At 38.6% G+C, this 21,435-nt stretch overlaps 1 protein-coding gene across 3 annotated transcripts in view; it reads left to right on the top strand.

Annotated features, from left to right (window-relative positions):
* Positions 1 to 18,390, top strand: part of abat (4-aminobutyrate aminotransferase) — a 45,539-nt gene extending 27,149 nt beyond the window's left edge. For 2 of the 3 annotated variants that reach the window (XM_034594514.1, XM_034594516.1), the window contains exons 3-16: positions 1,704 to 1,801; positions 1,888 to 1,917; positions 3,820 to 3,937; positions 8,689 to 8,738; positions 9,188 to 9,268; positions 9,360 to 9,452; positions 10,819 to 10,881; positions 10,997 to 11,060; positions 11,394 to 11,542; positions 12,374 to 12,511; positions 14,410 to 14,577; positions 15,142 to 15,288; positions 16,541 to 16,652; positions 18,007 to 18,390. In XM_034594514.1, the coding sequence (XP_034450405.1) occupies positions 1,704 to 1,801; positions 1,888 to 1,917; positions 3,820 to 3,937; positions 8,689 to 8,738; positions 9,188 to 9,268; positions 9,360 to 9,452; positions 10,819 to 10,881; positions 10,997 to 11,060; positions 11,394 to 11,542; positions 12,374 to 12,511; positions 14,410 to 14,577; positions 15,142 to 15,288; positions 16,541 to 16,652; positions 18,007 to 18,128 (1,433 nt within the window). In that variant the 3' untranslated portion in view covers positions 18,129 to 18,390. Of the gene's footprint in view, positions 1 to 1,699; positions 1,802 to 1,887; positions 1,918 to 3,819; positions 3,938 to 8,688; positions 8,739 to 9,187; positions 9,269 to 9,359; positions 9,453 to 10,818; positions 10,882 to 10,996; positions 11,061 to 11,393; positions 11,543 to 12,373; positions 12,512 to 14,409; positions 14,578 to 15,141; positions 15,289 to 16,540; positions 16,653 to 18,006 lie in introns of all 3 variants that reach the window. The other variant, XM_034594513.1, reaches the window with a different exon arrangement.
* Positions 18,391 to 21,435: the final 3,045 nt, after the last annotated feature.

The following is a 21,435-nucleotide window of genomic DNA, read 5'->3' as shown; positions in this document are numbered from 1 at the left end:
TTCAAAGACATGTGGGAATTTCAGTGCAGTAATTCTAGATTGACATAATACGCTTATATACAAAAATCATTTGAATCCTGCATTACATATATTATATCAATCTGGAAAGACATGGATGTAAACTTTAACTGTAATGCTGCTTTCACCACCCTACATTTTACATATAAATATTAACAATAGTAACAATAATTGTACTCTTTATAAAGCACAGTCATTATACAATAGCCATTATTATGGACAAAGAAAACAATACATCATTATTTCAAATTAGAGACAAGTGAAAAACATAAAAGACTTCTAAGTAATGGTAAAAGAAAGGGATGTAAGATATACAAAAGAAACAGATAAAACAATATGTAAAAGTAGGTTTTGAGAGACTGAAGTTTTAGAGACAGAAGTTCCTTATGCAAACTATTACAGAGGTTTGGTGCCCTCACAGCAGACACCCTGGGTTTTTGGCCTCTACATTGAAATAACAAATAGGACCTTCTCTGAAAATTCTTAGCTGTAGGGTGGTGAGGATTGATTTAGAAGCTGTAGAAGTAGTTTGGTGCCACACAATGCAGGACCTTAAAAGTCTGCAGCAATATTATAAAATCAGTTCTGAAACTCAGGCAGCCAGTGAAGGGAAGCTAAACTGGGGAGATGTATACATTATTGTTTGGTTTGGTCAAAAGTCTTTGCATCATTATTATATTGTAGTTTAGCGTGAGTGACTACTACATTACCTGAGTTAATTATGTATCTATGCGCATTGCAGTGGTCAGAAATCTGGGTAAATATGCCATAGTATCCTGGATTTAATTTGACACTCCAGCTAGCATCTTCAGATGATCAAAACTTTGATAAAAAGCTTATCTGGTATTCTGAAACCAGAACATGATGTTGTCATGTTCACACATAACCAAAAACCTGATCATGAATATTAGCGGGTCCTGAAACGTGCGTACGCCACTTCTTACGCAAATGTTGGGATTTATAAAAACAAACTTGACTGAAAATTTGCGCATTTCCACGCAAACTCTGACCCATGCGTATGAACATTTTGGAGACGGGAAAGTGGCGGTGCAGATGTGAGGTGGTGAACTGAAGCCAGATTATTGATCCACTTCATCATTTACATCAAAACCAACAGCTTTAGTTGTGGACATATCTGTTCCACGACCTTTTAATTGCAAAATATATAAAACAACTTACAGCAAATTACGTTCAGATTCCATTAAACAGCGGAGTTACGGAGCCGAGTCATTAACAGTTTTTAACAATATCTTCTAACACTGTGCGTGTATCATCAAATCGCTGCAGTGAATGTGACTGTGCCATCAGGCGCACAGAGCGCACAGAGTGCACAGAGCGCACTGGAGATCACTTACAAAGAATAAATAAAAACTATTCACTTTCCAAATAATATCCCAGAGTTAAGATCCACTGATCCCCTGGTCTCTCCTGATCACACATCCTTTCCTTCACATCTGATGAAGGGGAGACAAATGATTGAGCTTTACCCTCAAAATATATGTAATATGCACATTGGTCTTACTAATTTTGCAGTAGCAGTATTAATGTGTTATTATTTTGCTGTTTAACTATGTAGCATATATTGAATATTTTATACTGCTAGCAGTGCTTGTGTAGCATCTCTTTGAATGCATTTCTAGTTTCTTATTTCTTATTTTCTCATCTTCTCATCTTTTCTAAATCAGGGTGCAGATATGTCAGCAAAGCAGCTCCGAAGACCCAGGTGGAGTTTGACTACGATGGACCTTCTATGAAAACTTCAGTTCCTGGGCCACGATCAAAAGTAACATACATTAACACAAACAAAGTGATTTAAAACCACAAAAAAGATATCACTAAGAATAACTAACAATGTTTTTTAATCTGTAGGAGCTGACAAAACAACTCGGGGAAATCCAGGTGAGTTGAGTTTCAGGTTTTTAATTGTGTCTGGGATTTTTCTTGTTGCCCACTGATTAAATGAATTAATCATACATAGCATTTGGTAGTAACGCATTAATCAGTGTCACAGGTCAGTCCCAAGTAGTGTAAGGGATACAATCCCAGGTCTAGTAATCACAGGTGTGTGTGTGGTTGTTTGCATGCTTGCAGGCCTGCATAGACAGAAAAGACTTGTGCAAGTGTGGTATGATTGCAGAAGCATGTTGTCAGGTCACAGGTTACAAGAGGATGAGCAACTATATATCAGTTCAGAAGGCCATTCTTTGCTTAGGTAGGGAAAATATTAATGAATCATCACAAATTGATGTATTATAAGACCAGGTACCAAACCAAAAATGGTGCCTATCCTTCCTGTGATCATTTTTGGTGTGGATCATTTAAGCTGAAAAAGCTTGTGGCTTCTTAGTTACTTCCTGCTGCATGGGTCCCCACTGAACATATAGTGTTAGTGCTATCATATCTCTGGACGGGCGAACAGTAGGGCTGTCTATAATATATGCCATATGCGATAACCCTGTTGAATATTGCGATGGCGACTTGCGATAAATAAACATAAACAGCAAGTATACGCTGCTAACATAGACCCCATACAGTAAATGGTCTATTTTTAAGCTATTATTAAACTAAGTAAGATAGTGTTCTATAATTAATGTTGAGTATTAATTTATTTGTGATGTTACAGAGATATGAGTCATTATTCTGTTGGAAACTTTATTTTAGCCTAAAATCGCATTGGATTCTCCACAATGAATTATAACTAGGCAATAAAATGTAATTTAAACTGTCTTTTGGGCATTTTTTCACATTTAGAAATGGATCATATATGTGTCATATTATATCGCTTGGTGGATTGGTATTATAAGGCTGTAATTTCCAGATCATAAAAAAAAGAGAAAACACATGGAAGCGCACAAGCAGACCACCTGTGCCTTTGACAAGCAGAATGTTTGGACCTTGTGAGCCTATATAGGACAGATATTGTTATTTTAAGAATTCACCCTTAATATTTCTATTAATATTACTACCAATACTCCAGCACTGACTTCAGACGCGGTTTATGTTGGTCAGTGTGCCAACTATTCACTTGACCATACCTCATTTTATGACCAACATTCCCATTGACACTCAGATGGGCACAAACTATCATGCTATCATTAATAATATTTTTACATCTGTAATTATCACTCTTATTATTCTCATTCTAACAACCGGTCTGACAGAGCTGAAACATGATGTTTACACAACTGTTCCTGGTGTGTCTCTTCTCTCCCTTCTTTTCCACCCACCTCCCCTCTCTTCCCCATTTCTCCACTCACCCCAACCGGTCGAGGCAGATGGTCGCCCACATTGAGTCTGGTTCTGCTAGAGGTTTCTTCCAGTTAATGGGGGAGTTTTCTCTCCACAGTCACCACAGTATTTGCTCATTGTTGGAACTGTAGGGTTTCCCTACAATTTTTAAGCTCTCAAACTTACTATAAAAAGTGACAAGAGATAATGTATATTAGGATTTTGCGCGATACAAATAAAAGTGAATAGAATTGAAAAGTGCATTTGCAGTTGAAAATTGGGTGTAGGATTGGGCTCAGTAGCCTAATTACACATGTATTATTCTACATGTGTTGACTGAACAAGATGCCAGCCATAGAAATAGATTAGAAGTTCCACTGCGAGTAAAGCTAAGCCAGCATACAATGTGTATATATACATATAAAGGACCTTTTCATCTTTCTCCATTCACCAAAATACTGGGCATTTTATACTGTCATGAGGCAGATGCATTTGTTGTTTGTGTGTGTCTTCTGTCGAGTTCACACAGGAGGGTTGAATTCTACTCTAAGCTGTTAAACGTTCTCTTCCCAGAATGTTGCTGCAGTCAACTTCTTCTGTAACTATGAGGAGAGCAGGGGAAACTACCTGGTGGATGTGGATGGCAACCGCATGCTGGATATCTACACTCAGATCTCTTCCATTCCAATTGGTTAGTAGCAAAACATCCAAACATCCACAGCTACATGGATTGTATTAGTGGGCAGTATGAATAAACTCCTCTATCCTCTAATATTTTCAATAAATTTGAAAAGTGTTTTTTACATGAATTAATTAGTCAGTAATGTAATGCAGGGAATGAATAACAACCTGAATATTTAAATCAATGTATCAAATCAATGCATTTTTGTATGAAAGATTCTATAAAAATTAAGTTGTATTATTATCTATGAAATCATTACTAATTTACCGGTATAGTCTGAGCCTCAAACGCCCATAGTCAGCCCCATAAATGTCTGCATTTTGCAGAGAGTAGACAGTCAATCACACAGTTTCCAGGCCAGGATGCTCTGTCATGCAGTTTGTGGGGGGACTGAAGCTGCTTCATTCTCCTAAGAAGCTGATGAGCAGAAAAAATAAGAAACTGGAACCACAACTTTTGACTACAGTGAAGATTATTTGATAATCTACAGTGAAGGATTATAATCTACCTTGTGTGTCTCCCTGCAGCACATTCTCTGTTGTCATCATGGCACCATTACCACAGCTGCACCTGTAGAGGAAAAAGCGACATTACTAGTGAAATAACGGCATGAAAACTTACTGTCATGTGTACGTGACAGTACGTTTTTTGTAACTAAGCGTTTTATTACATGAACTGAGCTTTTAAACCAAACATTATTAGAAACTGAGTAAACTATTTCTACTTGCAGCAGTACTGTAATGTATAAGTTACTCTGTAGTGTAACAGAGTGGTCATTTGAGTGAAAAGAAATGTACTTTACCCACAGGCTTGGGGGTCAGGCTGCTCATTGAGTGGCGCAGGAAAAAAGTAATTTTAAAATTTTGGAACTCAAACAGTTAACCCACCAGCGGCATAGTGGTGAGTAGATAATGATAGAATTTTCATTTTTGGCTGAATTATCGTTCTAAGGCTTTGATTATGGATTGTTATGATTGTGCAAAGGTATGCCTAAACTATCCTGTGCCTTCACCATCAAAAATAAGATCTTTCATAATAAGAGTTTAAAAACAAAATCAAAAAATGCTCTAATGGTATTTTAAAACCGATTTTCAGACACCCCTGATTAATATTGTTTTATAAGTCAGTGGTTTCAGATCCAGGCCTCTGGGCCTCCTTGACAGAAGGGCTTTTGTTGTTGCCAGGAACTCATTTAATTAATTCAGTAGTTAGAAGGGCATGACAACTGGTATTTGTTACAATTGTGTACTTCTCAGAAAGCATAGACCTAAGTCGATATATGACAGACAATACTATGCCCAGTATTTCATTAAATATACAACAATTCAGTAATCTTCTCACTATTTTTCTTTATTCTATGACTCAAATTTACAAAACAAACATGATGATAAAATGTCCGTTGACATGCATGTACTAATGTCCATGTTTTGTGTTTTCTGCACAAAACTGACATTCATCAGTATTTGTGTGATACTTTTTACAGTCCATATGCATGCATACACAAAGCAGAAAAGACTTCTTAAATATGTCCCTGATTTAATTCCTGGCACAAGGATGTTATTTTAAAGCCTTTTTACAGATGAAATGATGTGTTCAAGAGATTCTCCCTCCAGCATTTGAATGACTTGAGTATAAGGCCCTCATTTCCTGTTCTTCCTCACTCTGGTGTGCTGGATTGAAAGATTTTGGAATTCCACAAAAGATTTTGGGAATATACACTACCGTTCAAAAGTTTGGGCTCACTTAGAAATTTCCTTATTTTTCAAAGAAAAGCACTGTTTTTTTCAATGAAGATAACATTAAATTAATCAGAAATACACTCTATACATTGTTAATGTGGTAAATGACTATTCTAGGTGGAAACGTCTGGTTTTTAATAAAATATCTACATAGGTGTATAGAGGCCCATTTCCAGCAACTATCACTCCAGTGTTCTAATGGTACATTGTGTTTGCTAATCACCTTAGAAGACTAATGGATGATTAGAAAACCCTTGAAAACCCTTGTGCAATTATGTTAGCACAGCTGAAAACTGTTTTGCTGGTGAGAGAAGCTATAAAACTGGCCTTCCTTTGAGCTAGTTGAGTACCTGGAGCATCACATTTGTGGGTTCGATTATACTCTCAAAATGGCCAGAAAAAGAGAACTTTCATGTGAAACTCGCCAGTCTATTCTTGTTCTTAGAAATGAAGGCTATTCCATGTGAGAAATTGCGAAGAAACTGAAAATTTCCTACAACGGTGTGTACTACTCCCTTCAGAGAACAGCACAAACGGGCTCTAACCAGAGTAGAAAGAGACGTGGGAGGCCCCGGTGCACAACTCAGCAAGAAGACAAGTATATTAGAGTCTCTAGTTTGAGAAATAGACGCCTCACAGGTCCTCAACTGGCAGCTTCTTTAAATGGTACCCGCAAAACGCCAGTGTCAACGTCTACAGTGAAGAGGCGACTCCGGGATGCTGGCCTTCTAGGCAGAGTGGCAAAGAAAAAGCCATATCTGAGACTGGCCAATAAAAAGAAAAGATTGATATGGGCAAAAGAACACAGACATTGGACAGAGGAAGATTGGAAAAAAGTGTTATGGACAGACAAATCAAAGTTTGAGGTGTTTGGATCACACAGAAGAACATTTGTGAGATGCAGAACAGGTGAAAAGATGCTGGAAGAGTGACTGACGCCATCTGTCAAGCATGGTGGAGGTAATGTGATGGTCTGGGGCTGCTTTGGTGCTGGTAAAGTGGGAGATTTGTACAAGGTAAAAGGGATTTTAAATAAGGAAGGCTATCACTCCATTTTGCAACGCCATGCCATACCCTGTGGACAGCGCTTGATTGGAGCCAATTTCCTCCTACAACAGGACAATGACCCAAAGCACACCTCCAAATTATGCAAGAACTATTTAGGGAAGAAGCAGGCAGCTGGTATGCTGTCTGTAATGGAGTGGCCAGCGCAGTCACCAGATCTCAACCCCATTGAGCTGTTGTGGGAGCAGCTTGACCGTATGGTACGCAAGAAGTGCCCATCAAGCCAATCCAACTTGTGGGAGGTGCTTCAGGAAGCGTGGGGTGAAATCTCTACAAATTACCTCAACAAATTAACAGCTAGAATGCCAAAGGTCTGCAATGCTGTAATTGCTGCAAATGGAGCATTCTTTGACGAAAGCAAAGTTTGAAGAACAAAATTAATATTTCAAATAAAAATCATTATTTCTAACCTTGTCAATGTCTTGACTATATTTTCTATTCATTTTGCAACTCATTTGATAAATAAAAGTGTGAGTTTTCATGGAAAACACAAAATTGTCTGGGTGACCCCAAACTTTTGAACGGTAGTGTAATGTTTTCTCAATTTGTATATCCACACCTGATATGTAGTGGCAGACATTATCATTTCATTTGTTGGGTTATTTACCTGATCATCACCCTTCAATCATCAAGAACACTTACGCTAAGAAATGTGTCAAGACCTCAGAGGAGTTGAAGACTTCATTGTTAACACTGCACTCTGTTGGTGGGAAGTGGAACTGCACTACAATTTATGTAAGGTAGCCGCATTAATTTAGATAAGATTCAAGATTCAATGCTTTAATGTCATGTGCTCAAAAAACAAGTCTGATCATAGTATAATCTTAATTGAGACAATATCAGCTGAATGACATTGCTTTACCACAGCTGACAGGAATTAGTAAACCTTCTTAAGAAGGTTCAGAGAAGGTAATAGGTGTCAACTGAGAAACATGGGAAGGTGGGGTGAATTCTCATGGAACCAGGCAACTTGAGTTGACAGCACTAAGGTTAATGTTTGTCTAAATAGTTAAGGGTCCAATCTCTAATGTAATTGGGAGTGAGCTTTCAGATTATGTGTTCAATGGGATATCTTTGCAAGAAAGACAAACTCACTGGCTGGTTCATAGCTGGGTGTGAGAGAAAGATGCGGACCAGTGATGCATTTACTGTTTGCCATAGTATGTTGGAGGGCTATTCAGGCATTTCTTCTTTCTGTCACTGCAGCAGGCAGGTGATGTTCAACCGAAAGTACAGCAAGACCACCATGCTGGTATGGGAATAAGGGAGGTTGATATAGTTGAGAGATGCTTGAAAAGGAGAAATACTCGTAGTTGAACAGATCAAGAAAACTGTGTGCATATTACACCCAGCACAACTCTTCATCTAGTTCAAAACTTGATTTGCCACAGTGCTTGTAGTGTTCTTTGGTGATCAACTGGTGTTAAATGAGCTTTACCATGAGGTCTAACTGCAGTTTTGGTGAGATGTTAAACTCTTGAGAGAACTGTAGGCATGTTCCAAGTAGGATTTGGCTGTGCAGGCTGACCCATCTTTCACTGTCACCACTCCCAAATGTAGTTAGCTTTCCCTACAGACATCAACACACATGTGCACACCCATGCTTTCCAACCCACCCAAAATATAAGGGACAAGAAAGAGAGAAGAGGAAGAAAATATAGGTATTGATATGTGAGAGGGAAGTGCAAATGGTCAGTAGCCAGACGTCTTTCCCAGATAAAACAAAAACAGTACAGGTCTTACAGGTCTCTCTTGACATATAAAACAGGCAGGTATAGTCTCAGTGGCCATTTTAGATTATCTGTTATATATGACAAAGCTGTAGGATCAATTCTTTCTCCTGTAGAGAAAATAATTTTAAACCCAGAACCTATTGACTGCTACTGATAATCCAAAAATAAAGATGTTAATATTTTTCTCTTCCATCTTTATCACTCCCATTCTGTCTTCCATTAGGTTACAACCACCCTGCTCTTCTCAAACTGATGGCCGATCCCAACAATCTGGTATGTCCTCACCACATAAAAGATAATTTATGTAATTAGCTTCATTAAAGGGTTCCCCCAATATACTGCACTTCCTTGGGTTCACAGAATTACCCCCATCAAATTTGAAATTGACAAACAATTTTAAACAAAATTGAAGGACAGACAGACAAACATTTCTTGATATATTAGTATTTATTAAAGGGTTAGTAAAACCTGGTAAGAAGTAATTAGATAGTAAATATGTTTTATGGGAGGTCTGAAACATGGTAACCATAAGCAAACCAACAAAAGCACATGCATTTAACTTAACTTTTGTGTAGTTGTCAATAAGGAGCTATTTATCTTTTTGTCCTGGTTATTGGTGGTGGTTACACAGATTATTCTAGTCACTTTAGCTGAGGTGCCGGTGCTACTGGCTTTATCTACAGTTTAATGCCGACTCATTCATTTATTTGTCTCTTTTTCAGAGTGCATTTGTGAACCGACCTGCCCTGGGGATCCTGCCACCTGAGAACTTTCCAGACAAACTGACTGAAAGTCTTCTCTCAGTTAGTCTCTCTCTCTCACACAAAAAGAAAATTCTGAACATTTAAGACAATGGTTAGTTAGTGTTCCCTCTTTTGTCTTCCCTCCTCTAAGGTTGCTCCCAGTGGAATGACTCGTGTTCAGACCATGGCCTGTGGCTCTTGCTCAAATGAGAATGCCTACAAAGCAATGTTTATCTGGTACAGGGTAAGTGAGTGAACATACACACGGTGTTAAATGTCACTTGGGTAACATAGTTTAGGCCAGTGGTCGGCAAAAGGTGGCCTGTCAGATATCTGGCCTGTCAGATCATTTTAATAATTAGATTTTTTAATTTTTTTTATTGAACTATCGGACTGAACCAAACGTTAATTGTCGCCATGGGTGCTGATTTCATTGCCAGTCGCTGGAAATGCTTGGGTCACAGGCTCTCTTATAGCAATGCTCAGAATATTACAAGCAAAAAAATATCGAATAAAATATATTTGTCTCATAGGGCACACTTTAAAAAAAATACAAATAATAAAAACCATCAAATACAACTTGGCAAACTTTAAACATATCAGAGACAGTCTGTCAGAGGAGTCCATAATATGTACAAGAATATCTGCAAGAGATTGTTTTGTGCCCATTTGAAAAAGCTGTCTGCCCAAAGGCAGTCCGTCAGCTTTTTGTGTGAAAGCCACAACTCAGTGGAACGTCCTTCTGAATGACATTAAGAAATGCAGCTCAATCTGCAGCTTTAAAATGAAACTGAAGACTCTACTAAAAGATTCTCAACTCTTTCACCATGGATTTCATAACACTGCTTTTAATTTGTATAATATATTATTGTTGTGCATGTGGGTGAGTGCATGCTCTTGTAAAGCTCTCTTTGTGAGTACCAGTTTGAGTCTACAACCTACGGATTGAGGACATTTTGGGAAAGTGAGGAGCTTTTGGCCGGTCCTCACTTTGTGACCTCCCTTTAATGGACTGTGTGGGGGTTAATACTTGGTTTTAGGGTTAGGGTTAGAATTAGGTTAAGGGTTAGGGTTAGACATTTAGTTTGGATGGATAGGGTTAGCTGTGCACTTTCATTGAAATAAACAAGAAATGGTTCAATAGATTTTTTTTAAAGAATTTGTCACGGCAAGTGGATCGATAACTGCAACAGGAGAGGGTCAAGGAGAAGTCTCCATCAGTGATGTGGATGAAAAATTATATACAATAAAATTCCCCATGTAAGCATTAGTGGAGTGCTGAGCCTCATTAGAGTATGTACCGTGAGGTTCCACATTCCAACATAACCTCTGATGTGCTGTTACACACATGAGACCTGCATAAATCTACACTGTGTCATCAACTCTGAAAACTTCCATGTTTTTACACTGCAGATCCCTCCAATAAAGTATTTAGTTTTTTTAAATGGAACATTATGAATAAGAGAATACTCAACTACTAACTGAGTTTCTTCTTTCCAAACAAAAATATCTGATTTAATTAGAACTTGAATATTATCTCAATAAACCAAATGTGAATTCATCTTCAGAATCAATGTTTGAGGTTCTGACTGTGTTGGCTTTTGCTGTAGAACAAGGAACGAGGTACCGACACAGCATCTGATGAAGACCTCAGCACCTGTATGATTAACCAGGTGGGTGAAAGAAATCTCACTACTTATTCTAATATTTTGGGATTTCTACTTACATTGTGTTCTTCTTTGTTAATGAGTTTTTCTCTCTCTTCATCTGTGTGTCCTTCTTTCTCAGTCCCCAGGTTGTCCAGACCTCAGTATTTTGTCATTCATGGGAGGTTTCCATGGAAGAACCATTGGTTTGTTAATTGCTTACATATTCACAAATCAAAGTCATATTCAGTGCTCTGCAGCTTTGAAATCAAATGAAGAAAATTAAGGTCTTACTCCTTAATTCGTTACAGTCACCTTTCAAGAAAGGAAATTATTTTCTCCTTTAAGCTTGACACAGAGCAGAGACCTATAGAAGATTACACATAGATGTACTATTGAGAGATTTATTAATAGATATAGATGGATACCTGAAGGATTCCTGAAATACTGCATGATGAATAAGTATTGAAATTATGAGGCTGAGGGATTGTTATGACATTATAGATTTGTGGCTAACTAAATATTTGCATCTTGTTCAGGTGCTTTGGCAACAACACACTCAAAAGCAATCCACAAGCTGGATGTGCCATCATTTGATTGGCCCATCGCACCGTTCCCCAGACTGCAGTACCCACTGGAGGAGTTTGCCAAAGAGAATGCACAGGAGGAGGCTCGTTGTCTGGAGGAGGTAAGCTGTGTATGTGTAGAAGGGGGGTGCAGAGTCTGAGCCAGGAGTGGTGGGATCGGGACATGAATGGCTTCAATTAAACAGATTTGATCCAAAATTTCAGGACGTCGAGGGCTACTTTCAACTACATGTGTCAGCACCTCTCCACAAGATTTGCATTTCCATTTAATTTGAAATGTGACCTCAGTCTGTGACCATGTGACCCATATTGGAATTCAATGCAACTTTAGCGTCACTCTAGATCAACATTCTTCATAATTTTGCGTATTAAATAAAACTTAGAAAGCTGCGACGGAGGTAGTCAGTGGTGGGACTGTGACGTTTTAGACCTCCTAAGTACAGGTGATACATCTGTACAAGCAGAACCTGAGGGCTTGTATCGTAACCGGTCTGTGTTTGAAAACGTATCAAAAGAAAAATGAAACCGTAAACACTCTTACTCTTTTTGTATTTATATAGCGCTTTTCTAGTCTTGATGACCATTCAAAGCTCTTTACAGTACAGTTTTTTACATTCACCCATTCACACACACATTCATACAGTGCATCTATTGGCAGCACTTTGTTGTTCTATGAGGGGCAATTCGGGGTTCAGCATCTTGCCCAAGGACACTTCGGCATGCAGATGGGGAAGACTGGGGATCGCGACCCCTCAGCCACAGCCGCCCACACTCACATCTGTGTCCTCCATGTTTACTACCGACTTCTTCTCTCTCTGTCTGTCTGTGTGTGTGTGTGTGTGTGTGTGTGTGTGTGTGTGTGTGTGTGTGTGTGTGTGTGTGTGTGTGTGTGTGTGTGTGTGTGTGTGTGTGTGTGTGTGTGTCATAACCAGGTGGAGGACCTGATCATAAAGTGGAGACAGAAGGGGAAACCAGTGGCAGGGATTGTAATTGAACCGATCCAGGCTGAAGGTGGAGATAACCACGCCTCCCCCAACTTCTTCAAAAGCCTCCGCAACATTGCACGCAAGGTACCAGTTATCATTATGGCAACAGATCCTTTTAAAGGATTTCTTGTTGTGCGCATTCTCAGTTGCATCAAATTGAAAGGTATGCTGCTTTACTATCTGCAGTTAAATTCATCAATTCTGAGTAATAAATTATCGTAGCTTCCCCTTGGCAAAGTATCATCATCATTGTACAATGAAGTAATATTTGGATAATCAATAGTGGATTAAACTGCATTATATTACAATGTCATTTGACCGTGAGTGCATCAAGGACACAATCAGATTGTTAAAATAATTGCAAATACCCCTAAGTGTAAATTCACTTGTATATGGTTTTATCCATACTAGTTATGGTTGAGCTTTTTGCGACATTTACTTTATTTTCATTCACTTGACCTATCATGGATTCCAAAGCTGCCGAATAGACAGGTTTAAAGACTTATCGACCAAATGTCCATGGGCAGCATGCCGGGTGTTCTCTGGTCATTTATAAAGAAAAAAATCTTTGAAATTATTATTGGTCATCCCATGAAATCTGTGCCTTTTTAAAATCTAAAATAACTTTAATCACCACTTTTTAAATATCCATGAAATAAAGACAAAAAAAAATGCTCTATCTCAGGCTATATAATAAAATATTTTCTGACTGTTTTTCTCCTTAATGTTTTGATATTTTTGTTGTGACAGACACACAAATAACTACATAGTACTATATTTCTAATTAGAACTATGTTATACATATATGAGAGGTAATTTCTGATATATTGTTTTACTCAGATGATCATGAAACACCCTAACATTGGAAGGTGATCACATCTATTAAGAGTGGCCATGTCCAAAATATACAGCACAATACAGTTTGAATTACAATGGTATGAACTGAAAGCCCATTTCTATTGTCCTTGTCTTTGTCCACTTAGTAACAGGGATGACAGGAAACACATTACACATATTTGTGTAAGTTTTACCTATTGTTTTCCACTTGAATATCATTGCTTTGGTTCTAAGAGGTCTAATGTTTTATGGGTGTTATATCAGGTTTGTGGGGGGGCGTGTGTGTGTGTGCGCGTCTCTGCTCACAATTTACACCTATCTTCCCCAATGTTGACCTTTGCTCTGCATGTGTAGGAGCTGTAGGAATATGTTGAAGTAAGACAAGCATGCAAACTGCTTGTGGCACATGTCGATGCCACCGGGGTCTCCTAAACACAGCCAGAGATGAACCAGTTGCTTTTCAGCATCGTGTCGTAGTAGTAGTAGTGAACAGGGATTTGGTATAGACATTTGATGGAGATAGTTTATATTCTCCTTTCCCATTCAAGGTACTTCTTTCGGGATCTTGAGTAATAATCAATCAATCAAATGTATAGCCCATATTCTCAAATCACAGTTTGACAAGCTGCTACATCCTCTGCCCTTAACCCTCACCAAGAGTAAGGAAAAACTACCCCCAAAAAAACCTATTAACAGGGGGAACTTTGTTAATAGGGGCATTCTAAAACCCCTTTAGCTGTTCTAAAATCACTGTAAACTACCCTCTCTCCAGGTGGATTGCTATATTGACAGTTCGATTTCTTTTTAAATAAATGGTAGTATCCATTTTGAGCCGAATATAAATTAAGTTATTCAGCAAAAACATAAAAACAAGTTGGCATGTACTTTATACTTGGGTTGTGCAAACCGTATATATGATATGTAAACAGTCCAGCTGCTACATGACCTAAAAGTTTTGGTGCTCAGGATCCAGATCTCCCGTACATCGTTGTGGACCTGATAATTAAAACTAAAAGTGAGTAATCCTCCCTCTCAAGATCTGCCTACAGTGTCAATGACAGAGACACACATCCCCCAAATTGCATTCATGATCTGTTCTTCTTGGTCACTTCCATGTCTCAGTCTGCAACCTTTTGTCTCTCTAGCATGGCTGTGCTTTCCACGTGGATGAAGTCCAGACCGGTGGGGGCAGCACAGGAAAGTTTTGGGCCCATGAGCATTGGGGCATGGAAGATCCTGCTGACATTGTCTCCTTTAGCAAGAAACTCCTGACTGGTGGCTTCTTCTACAAGGCTGAATTACAGGCTGAAAAGGTTTGACCATTTTAAATGTTTTTTGCAAAAAGAATTTTGACCACACACTGGCCATTTTGGTAGCCCATACAGGCTGCAATGTCCACTCTACCCCATAGTAATAATAATAACTATTTGTATAGCACTAATCTAAACAAGGTTATAAAGTGCTTCACACAAAAACATGCATGGCAAAATGAGGAATGAATTATAATATAAGGTATTCAGTTCAATATTAAGAGCCAAATCATAACATACTAAGGTAACGATCATACATTTATAGATAAACCCAACCGTTCCCACAATGAGCAAGCACTATAACAACAATCCCAATCAATCAAAGAAAATTGATTAATTTGAAAATGACACTTACACATTGTAATTATTGATGTACTGAGAACAGTTGACTTTGATGTAGAAAATGCCATGAGTCATAAATGCTTGGTCAACTTTAGCTTACTGGAGTGTTATGCCACTATCATTAAACTGTTACTTGTAAAAGATTTTTATATGGGCTGATAGTCATATTTTATTAACATGTTTTTGTTTAACATGTTTGTTTTTGTATCTGCTCTCATTTTTCAGGGATACCGCATCTTTAACACATGGATGGGTGATCCATCAAAGAACTTGTTCCTAGTTGAGGTTCTCAATGTCATTCGCAGAGGAAGACTTCTGGAGGAGGTTACCCGTTCTGGAAAAACTCTGCTAAATGGTCTTTATGAGCTACAGGTACTTAATTGTGTGTGTAGGTAGGCATATGTTTATTTGTTCATCTGTTCAGGTTGCCCAAATTCTACCAAAAAGTGACCCATTTCAAATAAGCATAGATAACATCATGACATGAGTAATAAAATATGAACCAAATATAGACCACTAGCTGTGTTTCTCACATATTTTGGAAAATCATAGTATCTTCATATTAAATATGCAGTCCTTCGCCTCATTTTCACTCAGTGTTTGCTGTAGGCTGATTGTATTCTGAAAAATGTTTAGTTAATCAGAGTATGTCCAATATTATGGTCTAAATTTATGATCACAAGTTTAGCTTTGTGTATCTTTCTCCTCTTTGCTCAACAGCAGGGCTGAGCTCCACTGCACACACACACATATGCGAACAACAAAGCAGCGTGTAACTCTAGACAATTTTATTAAAGAAATATGAAATAGAAACAGATACACATACACATACACATACACATATTAAAAATATACAACTACTACAAAAATTCACATACACAGACACACCCAATCCCCCACATCCAGGCCTGTTGATTATAGTGTCAAGCACCAAACCTCTATAGTTGATTCTTCTCTCCATGGACTTAGACAATGAAAAATCGTATTGAATTTGCTGGTGGTCTGGTTTTCTGGATGCTGAGCATATGTTCACCCAAACGTGACCACCAATCAAGTTTCTCTGCCTTTCCCCACACTGAAAGCAAGTGCAAGACAATAGAGCCACATTGCGGCCATGGGGAAGAGCGGGTTGTCCTCTGACCGGAAGGTCTGTGGTTCAATCCCAGTCCCCAATCTGCATGCTGAAGTGGCCAGGACACTGAACCCCTAATTGCCCCTGACGGCTGTGCCTTTCTCTTAGAAAACATGCCGCCCATAGATGCACTGTATGAATATATGTGTGAATGGCAAAAAAAAAAACACATATCCAGAGGTGTGAGGGCCTGTTCAACACTGCAGCTTTAAAGTTCAGAGTATAATTTTCAATAAAGAGAATATCAATAAGATACTAGCTCAAAAAGGATTATATATAATAGTAGCCGTATTAAGAAAATCCGTCCTTATCCCTAACCTCTAAAATATCAGAATTTGTATGTTTATATTTGTATTATACCATTGTGGCTTTGTGATCAGTGTTAATTTGTGTATCCATCATAAAAGGGCCTACTGTAGTTTCCTTTGATCATGCTTTGTGTGAATATGACTGTAATGTGTGTGATCATGGCTAAATGCATCTAACCCCCAGGCTCAATACCCTGGCATACTGAGCCGCGCTCGAGGGCAGGGGACCTTCTGTGCCATTGATGTCTGTGATGATGAAACGCGCAACAGAATCTTGCTCAAGACCAGAGACAAAGGTATGAGGCACATCACCATTCAATCTTTACTTATTCTTGTGATTTTGAGGTATGCATTCATTGTGGCACCCGCTCATTTTCAGTGGGTACTGTAGTTCAGGTCACAGTGTGGCTCTTCATGGTTAAACCCTGCAGGTTAGCTCCTGCTTTCGGAATTCCCTGGCAATACAATGAGCATGACATGAACAAGGTATTTTAATACAGCTGGAATAGAAGTAATAGAAGGCTCATCATCTATACCCCTCGACACATGCCAAAAACTCATGACTGCACAATATACATCAATACTTTTCTCCACAAACCATTTCACTGCAGTTTTTTTTACAGTAAAATAAGTTTCATGTTGATCTCATCTCAGCACACTTGATGTTGATGATGATTAAACCTGTCTGTTATGGGCGGCTGTAACAGACACCGGTCAAGAAAGCTCGTCGGCGAGCTTTTTTCTTAGGGAGACTGAGAAATTTGGCATGAACGCCAGCGTCCTCACAAACTCCCAGCGCACCAGCGAGAGCTTGCTGACGGGCTGCATCACAGCTGGTATGGAAACTGTTCTGCTCACAGCCGCAACTCCCTGCAGAGATTGGTAGCGGCAGCACAATACATCTCTAGAAACAGTCTCCCAGCTATGCAGGACATTTACCACCACCGGTGTCTGCATCAACATCATAAAGGACCACAGCCACCCAGCACGCAGACTGTTCACTCTGTTACCATCTGGCAGAAGGTACAGGAGCAGGGCTGCATGCACCACCAGACTTTACAACAGTTCCTACCATCGGGCCATCAGGTTCCCTAAACTTGTAGTCAACTCGTAACTTATAACCCTCTGCACGTCTTTTTCCTGCCTGTTTATTTGGAAATGTGAACTGACACACACACGGTGCAATAACTACACATACACATGTGTAAATTACTATTCACACACACTCCATACACTTAAAGTTCAAGTACCTTTCAATGTATATATTCTTAGTTTTGTATTGTATTGCATTTTACTTTTTATAGCAAACTCTTTTTACCTTGCTTTTATTTGTATTTAACTATTGCACTGCTGAGCTGACCTGTTTCTTCTTGTCCAACACCCTTCATTGTAATGTTGAACCTGTGTTAACTGCATATGACAAATAAAATTTGGATCTAATGAGGTAGAGTGGGTCTTCCACTAACCAGAAGGTTGGCAGTTTGATCCCGGTTTGCCCCAATCCACGTCACAAAGTGTCCTGGTCTGAAAATGTGTGATTGGTTCTGTGTAAAATAAACTCACCACAAACATTCATGTGAAGTTGGGTGACAGACAGAAGACTGTCATTGAACTGTATGGCAATATAGTAATAGCGTATTTCATTGACAGGTGTCCTCCTTGGAGGGTGTGGGGATCGATCGATCCGTTTCCGTCCATCACTGGTTTTTAAGGAGTACCATGCTCACATCCTCCTTAACGTCTTCAATGACGTCTTGGCCCAGCACAAATAAATGTTGACCCTGAAGGAACCTGACATTAGAACCTAAATTAATCCAGAGGGAAGGCAGGGAAACTCCTGACAGTCCATGTAATGATAAGCACAATCCACCTAATCACTTGTGCAGATATCCCACATAACCTCTGATTAAGTTAGGTGTAGAGCAGACTGGGTTAGTCATCTTTTTGGCCAGAAATTGTTATAGTGATGTCTTCTTACATGTGCTGCCATACAAATTTATCCTGAAAACCACTTGGAACAGATACCAGTAGGTACAATTGCAGTTAAACACAATGATCACGTTTCTGTAAAATAAATCTATTGAAGTGCCTCCAACGTTTGAACCTTTCTCATCTGGATTTGTGTTCTTGTATAAAGGATAACTTGTCTAGCAGTTCTTCTGCAGACTTTCCATAATGTCAGCAAATCTTGCACCTTCTGTATTACCCCCAATACTATGGTTACTAACTTCTTAAATTAAAAACATTCTGGAAAAAACATACTTATCTTATCCAAAGTCTGTAGTAGAAGCAAGAGTCTAGAAATATTTGCTATCCTCTTAAAGCTGCAACATGCAACTTCACTTCTAGAATTCTACACTGAAGCTTTATTTGATTCTTGCTGAGATATCACACAACTGCATTCCTGAAAAAAGTAGCAGTTCATTATTCAGACTAATTTGTCATTTCATTTATGTATGTATCTGGTTGGTCCAGTCCTACCAGCATTATTTTCAATTGAAACAGAAGCAAGGAGCAGCTGATGTTTTTCATGTAATTGGAAGAAATAATTTCCTGTAAGGTACTCTAAAGTACCTGTAAAGCTCTGTTCATCTCATCTCATTCTTGGTTTAATTGGCGTGATGTTTTTTACAGTTCTGGCACAGAAAGATGACATCGCCTTTGTTAATCTGGCCAATAATATAATAGCTTGATATTATTCCAACCTTGAATGGAATCGTTCATGTGTACAACAATAAACCTGATATGTCTGAGGTTTAAAGGTCAGGAACCACATTTAACATGTGGGTTTGTTCCTTTAGAAGGTAGCACAGCAGGAGACAGATCGATAAATAGGAGGGCAAAGATGCCACCTCATGCAGAACAAAGTCTTGCATAAAGTTTACTTAAGTGCTCATATGCCACTTACATCCCACTGCCCGTAACACAGATAGACAGTAAAGAAGGCAGTTCTCTTGGAGACACAACTCAGTGTCAGAGACAAATCTGTGTAGGAATGCACAATATAGTTAAGATGCCAGCCTGCATGTCATTTGATGTTGCCCATTAGAAATGCCCTTGTTATGATTCTGACTGTTGTGTTGCTCTTAACGAGAATGACTTTTCAGCCTGAAATGTTGTAGCCCAGAAAATGTGAATCTTAAATTGACCATGAAAATGTTATAGATTATTTAGTGCCTGCATGTTACTTAAATCTGCTTTTTTTCTTTGCCACTGGATCAGATAACAGTAGCCATTGGTCACCTTAATAGAACTAAACTTTTTAACACATTGATTTTACTCTTGAACAAGAGCATCATATCAGTTGCCTTTTTTTCAGAAAATAATATTACTTCTGAAGTTAAACTCTCACTTTATTAAGATTTCAAATTCACCACTTCTTATTTGTGATAGATAAGTGGAATAATGTCATAGTCAGCCATGAGGCTTGTTGCTAGCCTTCTTTGGGACAGGCTCACTTAGAATAAGCTTGTGCCACTTGTCTAGGTAAAGTTTCACGAGTGGTTTCTATACTGGCTCTTTACTGCCCTCTGACACCAGAGAAAGAAAAACTCACAGGTAGGTGAGAACTATGGCTGTTTAAGCTTTTCCCCTTCAAGCCACGAAGAGGCAACGGTGAGCCCATTCCACACTTAAAAAATAATTTTAGAAGTAACTTAAAGTGGAGTTTTATTTTTCACTTCATCTCAAGAGATGAGTGCAAAGATTCAGTCTCAAAGTCTCCACTATATTTTAACTAGAGCAGCACAAAGCTGCTACCCTGAGCTTTTCTTTTGGAAATTTCTAGGAACTTTTCCTGTGCTGTGGGTGAGACAGATCCAGACTTATCCAAGTGTGGTGAAGTTGCTTAACTTGAAGCACAGGTTCATTATGTAGGGCTGTCTTGAGACACATTAGATCTTACGTTGTAACAAAGATGTAATAGATAAATTCTTCATTAATTTATCGACACAAAATGTGTCATTATTTACCATTTTTTATTTTGTAAATCTGTTCATGCTGATGTTCTGATTCTGTAGAACCTTCATCACTGTCTGGGAATGTTCCATGGAGCTTCTAGGCAAGTCTAAGGAATGTGTAACAGTTTTTAAAGTGTTACCATAACAATTTCCCTGTTATTAATTTCCTGAGATTCAATACAGTATATATGAATATATTTACATCCATGATGCAAAATTGATATCCCATAGATGTAATGTAAATATTTGTTAAACATAGTAAACTGGGTCAGTTTTTCTTGTATGGAGTTGTCCTTAGTCCTAATGACATGACTATTTGCACTGGTGATCTGAGATAGATGATTATTGATGTAATTATTTTAGATGGCTCTATCTGTTGTCTATAAAACATTGTGCATGTAATGTGATAAATAAATGAAGTTTTAACTTTGTACGGGAGTTTTATTTCTTAACTGCAAATGCTCTTTTTTTCTTTTAGTCTTTTTTTTTTTACAAAAATAAATGTCTGTTTTAGCTGCAAGTAGCATTGCTACCTCATGTTATGGATGCTGGTTGACACTGCACTTTCCCAACCACCGGACACTAAAAGAGTTAGATACTATTTAATTTTCTTGGTGGTGCATGATGCATTGCACATTTTGTATAACTTCACATGTCCGCAATGGAGGACCCGTTTGAGACATATGTCGTTTTGCTGGATATAAAGTCTTGATTGGACCATGACAATTTCATAAAGGTCAAATAATGATTCACACAATTGTTATTTCATGTTGCCAGTAGGTTCCACTGTCACTGTACCTACATATTGGCGAATACATTTCTTCAGGTTGGGACCGGTTGGGAACGTGTCAATGTTGGGAAAGATGGGACAATCTATAAGTAATCTATATGCCCTCTGCCAGACCAGAAAAGAAACATCACACACAGCCAATGGCTCTGGATCAGGAGGAAAGATCCCAATTGGGCCCCAAGATGCTGGGGACATGCACCCAGGTCTGATCAACCTGTGGTGGGCCTGCCTTAGAAGAGGGTGTCTTGTGATTAAAAGGTTGAAACACCTAATGACGCTACTGGTTACAGAGAGCAGAGTGACCACAAGCGCAAAGCGAAATTGAATGCC

Source organism: Hippoglossus hippoglossus, chromosome 8 (genome assembly GCF_009819705.1).
Source record: "Hippoglossus hippoglossus isolate fHipHip1 chromosome 8, fHipHip1.pri, whole genome shotgun sequence".
Classification (NCBI taxonomy): domain Eukaryota; kingdom Metazoa; phylum Chordata; class Actinopteri; order Pleuronectiformes; family Pleuronectidae; genus Hippoglossus; species Hippoglossus hippoglossus.
The sequence above is the reverse complement of the archived record's forward strand: the minus strand, read 5'-3'. Positions and strand labels throughout refer to the sequence as shown.